At 39.4% G+C, this 15,457-nt stretch overlaps 1 protein-coding gene across 1 annotated transcript in view; it reads left to right on the top strand.

Moving 5' to 3' along the window:
- Nucleotides 1-15,457, top strand: part of LOC124621796 (AP-2 complex subunit alpha) — a 340,383-nt gene that overhangs the window by 259,774 nt on the left and 65,152 nt on the right. Inside the window, exons 13-17 of the mRNA XM_047147228.1 lie at nt 249-413; nt 4,507-4,670; nt 4,747-4,876; nt 4,958-5,099; nt 9,049-9,193. Of these exons, the coding sequence (XP_047003184.1) occupies nt 249-413; nt 4,507-4,670; nt 4,747-4,876; nt 4,958-5,099; nt 9,049-9,193 (746 nt within the window). The remainder of the gene's footprint in view (nt 1-248; nt 414-4,506; nt 4,671-4,746; nt 4,877-4,957; nt 5,100-9,048; nt 9,194-15,457) is intronic.

The raw sequence follows: 15,457 nt of genomic DNA, 5'->3' as shown, positions 1-15,457 counted from the left end.
TATTAAGATAGATAGAAATCTCATAAATTAGTGTCACTTTGTGTATGTGACCCAGGCTCACTTTCATTGGCATAAAGGTAAAATCAATTATAAATTAAAACTACATCCCTAATTTTTTGTATGTACATTTGGCTGAACATTTCTTAATTTAATACATAGTGTGACAGAGTAGTGATTCTTTGTCCAAGATAAAGTACTTTGACAAAGCCTATTAAAAAATGGATTTGCACATAATTATTTTCTTACAGGCAACAGTTTTAGAGGAGATGCCAGCTTTCCCAGAGCGAGAATCATCCATTCTTGCTGTTCTAAAGAAGAAAAAGCCAGGAAGGGTTCCTGAAAATGAAGTTAGGGAAGGAAAAAGCCCTGCACCAACGGTTAATAACCATCAGCCTGAAACAACTCCGTCACAGGTAGAGAACAACAAGGAAGCAGTTATGCCACTACTTTCTTCTTTATGTATGAGAGTGAAACAGTTTCCAAATGTTTCAGAGGTCTTTCTTCTTAGAATGGTCATAATTGCTCCTTCTTGTTTTAAGTCAACACTCATTTTGTCTCTTGTTTGTTTGAGTTTCCCCACACAGTCACTCCATACTGTAAGTATGGTTCGAAAAGTCCATGATACACTGTACACAGAAGGTTCTTGTCCGAATACTGTGATAGCTGCATCATTAAGAATATGACAGAGCTCAGTTTCTTACAGGCAGTATTAATGTCTTTTTCTTCCATTTCAGTTCATTATCCACAAGAATAACTAAGAATCTAGCAGATTCTACTTCTTAAAGCCTTGTTCCATCAACCTCTAAATCCACGTTGTCTACAGCCTTCTCCTTGTTTTTAAACACTGCATACATAGCCTTTTTTAAATTTATAACCAGTTCATTTTCCAACAGCCATTGAGCTGTGACCTTTGCAGATGTGTATACTGTTCTCTCAAGCTATTCCATACTTTGGTCACTATTTAGTATTGTCATGTCATCAGCATACAATATTTTCTTTCCTCCCTCCTCAACACCTATATCATTAAACAAATTAAATAACAATGGCCCCATTACTGAACCTTGTGGCACTCCATATTTGATGGGTTTGGTTTCTGATTGGTATGAGTTTCCTAATGATACATACTGCTTGATGTTGCACATGTATGATTTTATCCATTCACCTGGTTGCCCTCGAATGCCATAGTTGCCTAATTTTTGTATCAGCATTTCATGGTAAATGGTGTCAAATGCTTTTAAAAGATCCAAAAACACTGCAGAGACAACCTTTTTTTCATCTAAGGTCTGTAAAATGTATTCTGTTAGACTGGCAGTTGCTGATTCTGTAGATTTACACTTTCTGAAAGCATGTTGTGAGGGTATGAGAATGTTATGTTTGTCCAAATAATTAACTAATCTGGTATACATAAGCGTTTCTAGGATTTTTGAGAAACCTGATTTAAGTGAAACTGGTCTGTCGCTGTTGGGGTCGTCCTTATCCCCTTTCTTGTACACTGCCACCACCTTCATTATCTTCAGTTTTTCTGGAAAAATTCCATCTCTGAAAGATCAGTTTACTATGTTCAGCAGTGGTGTTACTATCTACCCACTTACTGGCTTTATTACACGATTTGATATTTCATCACCAGCTGATTTCTTGGACTTCAGTTTCTGTATAGTTTTCCGTAGTTCATCTTCCGTGACTGGTCTTACGAACATAGTACTGCATGATCTTTTTGGTACCTTAATACTCTTCTTTTTTTGACTATCTCTTTCCAATTTTAAGTTTTCTATTACACTAATATAGTTATTATTCAGTACGTTTGCTATTTCCATACCATTTGTGACCACTGTGTTGTCTATTTTAATTGACCTAATATCTTCTTCTTTGTTTGACCATCTTTTTCCTTTCTTTCAGCATTAATTGCATTCCAAGCTGCTTTTGCCTTGTTTTTTGAGTTCGTTATGGTGGTGTCAATTGCAATTGCTTTTGCTTCTCTTATTGTTTTTCTATACTTCTTTTTTAACATTTTGTAGTTTTCAGCTTCGCCCATCCGTCTGAGATCCTGCAGCTTCCTTCGCTGTTCTAGTATTTCACTAGTAGTTCACTGTGTTTGATCTTGCAGCCTTTCTTGTCTACTTACTTTGGGAAATGCTACATTAAAATTGTATTTAATTGTTGAAATAAATGCATCATATTTTTCATCTACACTCTGGGCCTATAGGGTTTCATTCCAGGTTTCCTTACTTAACATCGTTCTAAAGCTGTTGATATTTTGTTCACTGATGATACTAATTTCATTGGTTCTTTGTTTTGGTTCTGATACTGTGTCATTACTTCTGCAAAAGCTGATTAGTTGTCCATGATGATCAGATATTTCTGTCTGAACTCCATGTGTCTCATAGTTACACATATTAGTAATTATGTTGTCAATAACTGTCTCACTTTGTGAAGTCACTCTTGTTGGTGCAGTTATTGTTACTTTCAAGTTATGCTGTATTAACAAATTCTTCAGAATCCTGTCTTATTTTTGTCTTTTCCCATTTCAATGTTGAAGTCTCCACATATAATAAGATTTCTCTTCATATTAATTCTCAGTAAGCTAGCAATTTTTTTCAGAAAGATGCTAATATTGCCACATGGTGATCAGTACACACAAAACCCTTCAAAATCCTCTGTCTCTATACCGGTAACTTCAAAGTCTTTTTCTGTAGCTATGGGCAATGTAGCAGCTTCACTGTTTACATTCTTTATAAGAGTACCTGTTTTAATATATATACAAAAGCTGCCACCCTTATATTTAGATCTGCAGAAGTAACTAGCTAGTTTGTAGTCCTTTATTGCAACATTACCTATTTTACTTTGTTAGTCCATGTTCACTTCTGCATAATATGTCTGGTCTTACTTCACTCCGGAGTACTTCTGCTTCTAATTTTTTGTTACCAAAGTGTTGAATATTTTGATGAAGTACGTTTATGTAATTTTTCTTTTGTTGGTCTACATGTTGTGAGCTGCATTCCGAGGCAAATTCTTTAGCATCATCTTTTTTTGTATGGTGGTTATGTTTTTCTTTTCCAGCTAGTGTGTATGGTTTTTCACCCTTGTCAGGCCATATTAGTTTCCCTTGCTTCTAATGATTTTGCAGACATCTGCAAACATTCTGCTGAATGTTACAGACTCCAGTCTATTTAAATGCAAACCATCCTTTGCTAGTGAGTTTCACATAGGAATTTGTTTGGGTCTATAAAAACTGCCCCAAGTCTATCACATTGTTCTTTAGGAGCACAGTTTATTTTGGCAATACATTTTTCACTCACTTACCTTCTGTTTATGATTCCGCTAAGTATCAGCTGAGATCCTGCATACACATTTCTTGCAGAACGAATCATGTTTCTTGTTTCGTTTGCCATTTCTTCCTCACTGCTGCTCCTTCGTTCCAACGTGTATAAACACCCCTTTATAATTGTGTCTGGTTTCAGAATCTGGTTCTGTAGTAGCTTGTGTTGCATTAACCATATTTTTAAAATGTTTACCGAGTTGTGTTCTAATTCCAGGTCGTACGTCGATCTTGCAATTGGAGACAGCAATATTCTTCAGCAGCAAATCGCCAATTATTAAAAAGTCATTTTCCTTTTGTTGCGTATCTGTCGCCTTGTTTTTCCTTTTTCGGTATGTCACCACCTTCCATTTATATTTATCTTCCAGGTTTTGGCTTACTGAGTTTACCGAGACATCAACGGAAACACTTGAAATGTTGTTGTTTTTAAAGTCTGATCGTTCACTCGTATTTTTGCGATCTTCTTGCTTTTCCATTTGATGGTTTTTACACACACAGGACTTCTTTTCTTGTATTAATGTATCGTTTCTTTCTTGATGGTCGAAAGTTCGGTTTTTAATACCTAAATGTGACTTTGTATTAACTTTATAATTTCGTTTTTTGTATCAACTGCACTTACAAGATCAGCCGTTTCTTAACGTAAACAACTGTGACATGTCCACGGAAAATCATCACTGACGAATTTTAGATTTACTTTCGCGCACTTTTCGTGTAACCAGTAGTTGCATTTGATACACAGAATACCCTTCATTCTCTACATGAAAGTAGCTGATTAAATGAAGTTGTCATATTCCGTTTAAGAGTGTCACCATGCCTAATTTTTTTATTTCTGGATTTACACAGTTTCTCATAAATAAGAGCAAGTTGAAGCCTGACAGAAATGCACATATATGTAAATATTATTGTTGAATCTGCTGCTTCTCACTAGCTATGAAATAGCTGTTCACATTCTGGAGAAGTAGGAAAATTCTCTCGAGACACATGCGGAAGAAAGATACATGCATTAAATGTGTCAGTAGCATCTTAAAGCCAACAGTTTAGCAGTTTTGATGTACATTGTGTGAACTGAGACTTTCATTCATTCTTTTGTATATTTACAACTTCATTTTGAATAAAGAAACTAGAGTGTTGAGCTATTTTGTGAAATTTAACTGTAGAAACATTTCATAAACTGGTCACTGTCTTTGCAGCCTAATACTACAAACAATGCATCAGCAGATCTCCTAGGGCTTAGCACACCTCCAGCTTCTCAGCCTCCAGCGACGAGTTATCTGTTAGATGTCTTTGGAGATATGTACCCTCAAAACAATGCCACCGTGAACAATGTCACCCAGGCTGAGAGCAACGCTAAGAAGTTAGTATAAATTAATTCAAATTTAGTTGTTACTGAAATGCATTTTATATTTATGTCTACATTTGTCTGTGTCCAGGTTTGTGTGTAAAAATAATGGTGTCTTATTTGAGAATGACTTAATACAAATTGGAGTGAAATCAGAATTTAGACAAAATCTTGGGAGATTGGGGCTCTTCTATGGAAATAAAACGTCCTTCCCATTACAGGTAAAAAATGGCTTTAAATAATTTTTTTCTGATGGTCATTTAAATGTTAATATAATATATTTCTGATGTTACTTTCTGCAGAGCTTTGTACCACGTCTTTCCATATCAGATGAACTTGCACCAAAACTTAACCTTCAAGCAAAGCCTGTGGAACCACCCATCCTGGAAGCTGGTGCACAGATACAGCAGATGATAAATGTTGAATGTGTGGAAGATTTTATAGGTATTTAATATATAAGCTTTATATAAGACTATATTTAAACCTGCATATAATGTAAGAATAGCAAAGTTCCAGACTTTTAGCTGTTGAGTCCTGCCATGGAAAACTCAATGAAATTAACCAGATGAGCATAACTAGCTAAAGTTAAAGTGATGAGTAAATAGAAAAAATCATTTAGTTAGTTAGTTAGTTTTCAGTTATTTGTGTGACTTGCAAGATTATATTAAAGTAATGTATCTGTTTATGTGGTGACCACTGACACACACAGAGTACTGAAGAAAATGTTCTAAATCAAAAACCAAAAATTAACTTCGTAGTCTGTGACAGTACTCACATTACCAGTGAAAAAAAAAGCTAATGAAAGATTTTTTTGTGAATGATACCAGTAAAAGGATACAAAATTTAAAATATAATTAGTAGAACAGTTCCACAAGCTAACAGAAGTAAACAGTGCATTGGAGAGGGAGGGAGAGTGTGTGTCAATCATTGCCACTTTGATATGTCATATGTGCAAAATAATATTATGAGAAGGAAAGTTGCTACTAACCACACATTGGAGATGGTGAGTTGCAGATAGACACAACAAAAAGACTCACAATTAAAACGTTCAGCAATTAATGCCTTCATCAACAATACACACACATACATACTCGTGCGCGTGCACACTCGCACACGACTGCAGTCTCAGGCAACTGACACCACACTGTGAGCAGCAGCACCAGTGCATTATGGGAGTGGTGACTTAGTGGGGGGTAAGGTGGTGGCTGGGGCAGGGAGGGGGAGGGATAGTATGGTGGGGAGTGGCAGACAGTGAAGTGGTGCAGGTTAGACGGAGGGCAGGGGGAGGGGGGCGAGAAGTAGAAAAGGGGAGAAATAAAGAGACTCGATGTGGTGGTGGAATGACGGCTGTGTAGTGCTGCATTGGGGACAGGGAAGGGGCTGGATGGCTGAGGACAGTGACTAACGAAGGTTGAGGCCAGGAGGGTTATGGGAATGTAGTATATATTGCAGGGAAAGTTCCCACCTGTGCAATTCAGAAAAGCTGGTGTTAGTGGGAAGGATCCATATGACACAGGCTGTGAAGCAGTCATTGAAGTGAAGGATATCATGTTTGGCAGCGTGTTCAGCAGCAGGGGTGGTCCACTTGTTTCTTGGCTGCAGTTTGGTGGTGGCCATTCATGTGGACATACAGCTTGTTGGCTGTCATGCCTACGTAGAATGCAGTACAGGGATTGCAGCTTAGCTTGTAGACCGCATGACTGGTTTCTCAGGTAGCCTTGCCTTTGATGGAACAGGTGATGTTAGTTACAGGACTGGAGTAAATGGTGGTGGGAGGATGTATGGGACAGGTCTTACATCTATATCCGTTACAGGGGTATGAGCCATGAGGTAAGGGATTGGGGGCAGGAGTTGTGTAAGGAAGGATGAGTATATTGTGTAGGTTTGGTGGACGACGGAATACCACTTTTGGGGTGGGGGGGGGGGGGGGGGTGGCGAGGATAGTGGGCAGGACATTTCTCATTTCAGGGCATGATGAGAGGTAATCAAAACCCTGGTGGAGAATGTAATTCAGTTGCAACTGTCCTAGGTGCTACTGAGTTGTGAGGAGGATGCTCCTCTGTGCTTGGACGGTGGGACTTCCACAACCCTTGCTCTCAATCCCTTACCTCATGGCTCATATGCCTGTATTTGACCTAGATGCAAGACTTGTCCCATACATCCTTCCTCCACCACTTGCTCCAGTCCGGTCACTAACTCACCTATCCCTTAAAAAGGCAGGGTTACCTGTGAAACCAGTCATGTAGTCTAAAAGTTAAGCTGCAACCACTGTGCTGCGTTCTATGTAGGCATGACAACCAACAAGCTGTCTGTCCACATGAGTGGCCACTAACAAACCGTGGCCAAGAAACAAGTGGACCACCCTGTTGCTGAACACACTGCCAAACATGATATCCTTCATTTCAGTGACTGCTCCACAGTCTGTGTCATATGGATCCTTCCCACCAACCACAGCTTTTCTGAATTGTGCAGGTGGGAACTTTCCCTGCAATATATCCTATGTACCTGTAACCCTCCTGTCCTCAGCCTTAGTTAGTGACTGTCCTCACCCATCCAGCCTCTTCCTGTTCACATTCCAGCAGTACACAGCCGTCATTCCACCACCACACCCAGTCTTTTTATTACTCTCCTTTTCCGCTACCTTCCTCCCCACCTCTCCTGTGCCCTCGGTCTAACCTCCAGCACTTCACTGTCTGCCACACTCACCATACTACCCCTCCCCATCCCAGCCTCCTCCTTACCCCCACCCAGTCACCGCACCCATCATGCACTGGTGCTGTTGCTCGCAGTGCGGTTTCATTCGTCTGAGACTGCAGTTCTGTGCGTGTGAGTTGTGTTTGCATGTGTGTGCATGTGCACGGACATGCGTGCATGTGTGTATGTGAGTGTATTGTTGACGAAGGCCTTAATGGCCAAAAGCTTCATTGTGAGAGTCTTCTTGTTGTGCCTATCTGAGACTCAGCATCTCCGCTGTATGGTGAGTAACAACTTCCCTTCTCTTAATATTGTTACATGGAACAGGATAGGAGTAATTACGTGTGCCATTGATCAGTCTCACGGTAACGTTATAATGTGGAACGTGTCAAGTGCATAAGAAATGCACACGTGAATGATCGTGGTTTTTCCTCTCTCTCTCTCTCTCTCTCTCTCTCTCTCTCTCTCTCTCTCTCTCTCTCTCTCTCTCTCTCTCTCTCTCTCTCTCTCTTCCCCCCCCCCCCCCTCCCCCCGCCCCCAGCTTAAAATTATTACCTACCCCATTTCCTTAAATGGCACAAAATGTGTATATTACAGCTATAGATTTATTTATTCCTATTCAATAATTCATCTGTAGTGTAGAAAGAGTTGTCAAGGAGATAAGATTAAAATTTATTTTTGAAACTGTTACTGCTGTCTGTCAGGCATTTTATTTCATCTGGTAATTTATCGAAAAGTCTTACATCAGCATGTTTTACCCCTTTCTGAGCCAAAGATAGGTTAGGTAGAGGATAGTGTAAGTCTTTAAATTGCAATTAAAATGAACTGAAGGTGAGCAGGACTTGTAGCCAATCAAATGGATTGTTAGATGTACTAAAGAAATTATTTGATGAGTTCAAAGAGATAAGGAAAGACCTAAGCAACACCTCAATGGAAAGTTGGTGGATGACATTACAAAACACGCAGAGACAACTTGGATGCTCAGAAAAGTTTAAGGGAGGCCTTTATTTAGCAGTGAATGTCTGTCAAATGAGTGGTTGGGTGGTCAGCATTGATATCTGCTTCAGTGTATCTTCGTAGCTCGAATTTCGTGTGGTTGTGTGTTAATACCTGCTTAAGTGCAACACCTTCAGCCAAATTTCATGATGTGCAGATGTGAATGTGAAAGTTTTTTTCTCAAATGTATGCAATAAATTTCAAATCTAAATGTATGTAATAAGTTGAAACATGTGTAACTCTCATAAAAAGTCAATGTAGCCCTTGAAGTGAAAGTTTCCTTGAGACACAGTTGATCCATCAGAAATGAGATGAGCTGGTATAGGACCAGAATATTGTGTGCCATGTCTCAGGCAACCTGATCATATAGTACGTGGCCTTCGCCATCTCAGGAACTTACAACTTTACACAATTTAGTGAAAGAAACTGTATTTAATTACAGATTGAACTAGGTAACAATGGTGCCAGTTGATCACTCTCTGTAAATAAATGTTTGAAGAAAATTGTTTACAAAAGAATTTATAAATACATTTAGAAAAGATGAATAATGTATTCAGTCATATCTCTTTAACATGTGGGTGTTGCAAGTTTTCTAACTTTTGCTTAGTTGCATGCTGCTTCTGTGATCAGTTCCAAAAAAGTTTGTTTTGTTTGTTATGATATTAATGCTGCATGTTTTAATAAAAATGAACTATTGTTTCAGATGCCCCAAGTATGAATATCACCTTCATATATAACAATGTACCCCAGAAGTTAACAATAAAACTTCCACTAACAGTTAATAAGTTCTTCGAACCAACTGAAATGAATGGTGAATCATTTTTTGCACGGTGGAAAAACCTTGGTGGGTAAGTAAGAGTTACGAAAAATATTTTTAATTCAGCAATCCAACTAAATAATAATCATTCTGAGTAGCTTTGAGAATCTGCTGTAAGTCTTAAATATAAATCAAGAAAATCTGTGCTGCCATATTTGAGTAACACCTTCAAAATTTAGCTTTATCTGTTAGGCATCATTGGGTAAGCAAGAAAAGATTTTCGAAGAAATATTATTCGTACTTCTGACACTTCAATGAAGAGTAATTAAGCATTTTTGTGCTAGTGATATAATGTGCATTTGCATGAGTTTGGGTTTGTATGTTTAGTGCCAATGGAAACATTATTGGCCAAAAACTTGCTTGCTTGACAGTCTTTTTGTTGTGCCTATCTTTGACTCAGTACCTCTGTTACATAGTGAGTAGTAATCTATCCTTTTCATAATACTTGATGGCTACTCCACATGTAGCAAAGGTGTTTGGTCGCAGACAGGCACAACAAAATGTCTGCTAAACATGTAAGCTTTCGGCTAGAAGGCCTCCCCCTCCCCCCCCCCCCCCCCTCTCTCTCTCTCTCTCTCTCTCTCTCTCTCTCTCTCTCTCTCTCTCTCTCTCTCTCTCTGTCTCACACACACACACACACACACACACACACACACACACACACACACAGTTTCTCTGGCTGCCAATTACAGAAAACACATTCAAACGTGAAAGACAATGTTCAAAACATTATGGAAAGAGGTGTGTGTGTGTGTGTGTGTGTGTGTGTGTGTGTGTGTGTGTGTGTGTGTGTGTGTGTGTTTTTCCCCAGAAGGCCTCCTAGCCGAAAACCTTACATGTTTAGTAGTCTTCTCTTTGCGACCAAACATCTCTGTTATATGGTGAGCGGCAATTTATCCTTTTCATAATATTGCAGTCAGCCTGGACAAGTTGAGGTTTGGTTTCCCTTTCTAAGAAAAAAAAAATGTCATATGTTGCTGGTTTTTAATTTGCTTCAGCAAGTATCCCTCTGTCATTGAAGGTCAGGATGCTAGAACGTTGGTTTCTGTTGCACACTTCCATTCATTAATGCCATAGAAAATAATATCCGAGAACAGTTCTGCCCTTTAGGCATACACTTGTTGGCCACTGTTGATTGTAAATTACGTGTTTGCTCTAGTTGCTACCTACGCAGATGGCTTCGGTGTTTTTGAAGACCACTCCATGTGATTCTAAGTGGGAGAATGGTTCAATTTATTTCTTGAGATTTTGCTTCCAGTCTGTTGAAACTGATACGCTGAGCTGAGCAGGTTAAGCACCAGAGCTTTCCATCCTATCCCACGCCCTCCCATGTACAGGGTAATAATTATTCAACTATATGAAATAAAATCATCATTACTTCTGAACAGTTTGAGTTAGGACATACAAACTGCACAGTTGGGCGCAGGGCACAATGGGAATTAATATGGATTGTATGGTTTGGATTAGTGACGAAGCCCACCTTTATTTGGATAGGTTCATCAGTAAGCAAAATTGGCACATTTGGGGGACTGAGAATCCACAATTTGCGATCAAGAAGTCTCTTCACCCTCAGTGGGTGACTGTGTGGTGTGGGATATTCCTTCATGGCATGATGACTACCGGGTGCTATGAGAAGATTTTGTTAGATGGTTTCATCCCCATTATCCAAAATATGCAGATTTCGACAAGACGTGGTTCATGCAAGAAGGAGCTTGATCCCACCAAAGCAGGAGAGTGTTTGATGTCCTGGAGGAGCACTTCGGGGACCACATTCTGGCTCTGGGGTACCCAGAGACCACTGTCTGGGCCTCGATTTGCCACCATATTCTCCGGATCTGAATACACACGACTCCTTTTTATGGAGCTGTATTAAAGATAAGGTGTACAGCAATAATGCCAAAACCATGACTGAGCTGAAACAGCCATTCAGGAGGTCATCAACAGCATCAATATTCAGGCTCTTCAGCGGACCATGCAGAACTTTGCTATTATTCTGCATCACATCATCATCGATGATGGCAGGCATATCAGACATGTTCATAACCTAAAACCGAATATCAGTAGCGATGTTTACATGTTGAATGAAGTGTGCAAATACTGTAGTTTGAACTATATTAAAAAAATGTAAATTAGTTACAATCATTGTCACCCTGTATTTGGATTTATGTTCACACTTTTATGGCTCTCCTAACACCTTATAGGAGTGCAAAGGGGTCATTTACCAGTAGTGGATTTTCTTTGGAGGGCTTGGCGAGGAAGATTTCACTTAGGGTGAATGGGAACAATCCATGTGAATCTCTGACTACTGATCGTGCCTTTTGAATTGTTCTTACACTCCCATAAGAATTGTAAGAAAGATTATGTATTTTTCACATTCTAAATTGTTAGTTGGCTAAAGATGATGTTGATCAGAGCCCTAAAGTTTCTTAATGTCTCAATGGTAAAATGTCCAGATTCACGTTCATTCAGCAGGTTTGCAAGTTACAGTAAGAGTTTCATGGTTTTTAATTTTGTATTTATTAAGGAAGATTCATTGTGAGGTGCATAAAGGATGCATGAGCAGTGTGGATTCTGTTTACCACATCCTATCAGGAGATGGAACATTTGGAGAGAACACATTTGAGATACGTAACTGGGATAACTGCTGTCAGGTGCAGTGGGACATGAAGCGGAAACAGCAGCAACAAGGGAAAATGAGCACTAGACCGGGATTCGAACCTAGGATCTCCTGTTTACTAGGCAGGTGCGGTAACCACTGCGACGTCCAGGACAGTATTAACACATCTGCATGGAGTAGCTTGGTATGCCTCATGGCTGATCCACACTCCCACTGAGTGCCACCTATCTGCAGTCCCTGTCCATGTATACTCCTGTTCACTACTTATAGGTTCCCACTGGAGGTCAGATGTATTTGTGCATTCACACTGAAGAAAGGGGGATCTGTTGCCCAGCCAGGCTTATCAATTCGAGTGCGTAGTGTCTGTGCCTTCGAAAGAACTCGCACTATGTAGGTCCCACAGCTGTGAAACACTGTATGTAAATTGAAGGGGGATACCTGCTGTCAGCTGCAGTGGGACAGCAGTGATCCCCCTTCAATTTACATATAGTGTTTCACAGCTGTGAAATCTGTGTGGTGTCTGTTCTTTCAAAGGAACAGACACTTCGTGTTCAAATAACATTCCAGATAAGTGAAGTAAAATTCCTGTTCCTGAACTGATGTGTGTGAACCTGCTACAGCAGTTAGAGGCAGGCTGTTTTCCAACTGTTTAGTTAGGCCAAATTATGCTCATATGTACTTTTCAATCAAATGATGAGAAATTGCAGTTCAAGTGAATCAACAGAAGCATTAGCATATGCTAATACTGCATCTCTATTATGTGTGTGAACGTGAGCAATCTTTGAGTGAAAATTATTCTATCAAATCAGTATCTAATTTCCAAACTACTGTCTTTGGATGACTTTCATGGAATGTGGGTAAAAAGTAGCGAAATGCGTAGATCAAGCACACAGCCTTATTTACACCCGTTTGTGAGTGGTCAAGTTTGATGCCACTAATCACCCCAGTATGAAATGTTTTGATCAGTTCTACAAAATGTTCAGGCTAGCCAGTGCATCATAAAAACACCAACATAGCATATCTAGGCTATGTCAGATATTTTAGGACACTGTTTTCTAGGTTACACTGTTCGACATGGGTTCTATTTCTGATATTAAAGTATGTGCTTCTAGACCATTTTACCGTGGGAAATTCAAATATGTAAACAAAATATCATTGTCAGGGATACTTTATGTAATATGTATATTTATATGTATATTCACATTTCGTAGCAAACACAGAGACGTTATAGAGAAATACGGGTATGTTGCAGCATCCAGTAGTGATAGAACGTGATAATTTCTTGTGCAACAGCAGGTGGGAAGAATCAGACATCATTAGGTTATCCCCCACCACACCTACGTCATTAAGACCACCTGAAACATTTCATTAACTCGAACGGCGACAGCCGATCGCTGCCTCGACAGTAAAGCTTCACGCCTCCTAGGGGCAGGTGCATCGAGTTTACAGTTGTGTTAGCCGCAACTTGTGTCAGTCTTAACGAGTGGGTGTTTTGGCTGACAAGTAACTGTCTGTCATATTTCCGAGCACGGTTGAATTTTTTAGTTCCTGTGTGTAAACTGATTGAGCCTGGTGCTGAAGGTAAAACGACTGCTTGTTTTTACACATCAGCGTTCCTCTAGTTCCCTACTATTAATTTAATACAGGTGTATTACCAAAGTGGTATTTTTAAATTTGCAGAAATGCCACGTCGTCGTGGATGTCGATATAAGCCGGACAACTTCTGCTACATCTGTGGGAAGTTCACTTTTGCCAGAAATAGGAAGAAAATTTCTTCAGTCATAAAGAAAGCATACAAAAATTACTTTACAGTAGAGGTAGGAGACCAAGAGGTAGGAGACCAAGAATGGGCACCACATTTCTGTTGTGCTACATGTTACTGCAAACTAATTCAGTGGTGGAAAGGTAAAGAGAATGTGGCCTTGTCTGCTGTTCCCATGGTGTGGAGGGAGCCTAAGGACCATGTTACTGATTGTTATTTCTGTCTAACAAAAATTCAGGGTTTTACAAACAAAAAGTCGAAGAGGCACATTGTTTACCCAGATCTGCCCTCAGCGAGAATGCCAGTGCAGCATTCCGACAACCTTCCAGTACCTTCAAGAGCTCGAAGTCAAATTCTGAGTGACAGTGAAATAAGTAGTACTGAAGAAATCACAGATTATGATTCTTTATATCACTGCACAAGTGAGTCATCGCCACATTTATTAACACAGGCAGACTTAAATGATTTAGTACATGATCTAGAACTAAGTAAACAAAAGGCGCAGCTGCTTGGTTCAAGATTACAAGAGTATAATGTACTGCACCAAAGTACTAAAATCAGTGTGTTCAGGCACAGAGAACATGCCTTTATTTCTTATTTTTGAACTGACGAAGCACTGACATTTTGCAATGACGTTGCTGGTCTGATGAAAGTGCTGAACTGAACTTATATTTCACAGGAGTGGAGACTTTTCATAGATGCATCGAAAACAAGTCTGAAGGGTGTTTTGCTCCATAACGGAAATAAAATACCCTCTGTTCCAGTAGCTTACGCTAGTTTGACAAAAGACAATTACGAATTCGTACAAAGGATGCTAAATTCATTAAAATACAATGAACACAAATGGAAAATATGGGCAGATTTCCAGGTAATTGCTATGGTACTGGGAATGCAACAAGGCTACACAAAGTATGCCTGTTTTCTTTGCGAGTGGGATAGTCGAGACCGAAATTCTCACTACGTGAAAAAGAAATGGCCTAGGCGAAGATGGAAAGTTGGCGAAAAGAATGTACAACGTGAAAGTCTGGTAGCTCCTGAATATATACTACTTCCACCGCTTCACATCAAACTTGGCCTGATGAAACAATTCGTGATGGCCATGGATCCAACAGGCTGTTGGTTTGCATATCTAGCTACCAAATTCCCCCGTCTTTCAGTTGCAAAAATAAAGGAAGGTGTGTTTGTGGGCCCACAAATCAGGGAGCTGCAGAAAGATGCAAATTTTGAAGTATGTTTAACTGATAAAGAAAAAACCGCATGGGACTGTTTCAAGATGGTGTCGGAAAACTTCCTCGGAAGATGAAGAGCTACTAACTACAAAGCAATGGTGAAGGATATGATCAAAGCGTATCAGGATTTGGGGTGCAATATGTCTTTGAAGATAAATATGATGGACTCTCATCTGGACTACTTCACAGAGAGTTGTAGTGACGTATCAGATGAACATGGGGAAAGATTCCACAAAGACATTTCTACCATAGAAAGGCACTATGAAGGGAAGTGGGTACCTTCTATGTTAGCAGATTATTGCTGGAATATCATTCGAGAAGACAGACTCACAATACAAGAGATAAAAGTGATGTGCATTACAAGGCAGTGGCTCATTGTTTGTCAATTTTCTGTAATTTCTCATGTCAAATAAATGCTTCAAAGTGTATACACAAAGGTTACTGTGTTATATGTTAGATCCCACCCTCCATTAATGTGATGAACTTATAACACCATAAAGATGTGCATTTGTTTGTCGAATTTCACCTCACGTTTGCTGCACTATATCAGAAACTGAAAAGAGAAATAAAATTGCGATTTCTCATAAACTATCCCTGACAGACAAAAACCAAAAACAGTTTTCAATTCAGCACTCAAAATACAACTAGGATCACAACATTTTTTATCAGAAATAGAAAAAAAGGTTT

This window comes from Schistocerca americana, chromosome 7, assembly GCF_021461395.2.
Source record: "Schistocerca americana isolate TAMUIC-IGC-003095 chromosome 7, iqSchAmer2.1, whole genome shotgun sequence".
Lineage (NCBI taxonomy): Eukaryota > Metazoa > Arthropoda > Insecta > Orthoptera > Acrididae > Schistocerca > Schistocerca americana.
This window is presented reverse-complemented; position numbering and strand designations above follow the sequence as displayed.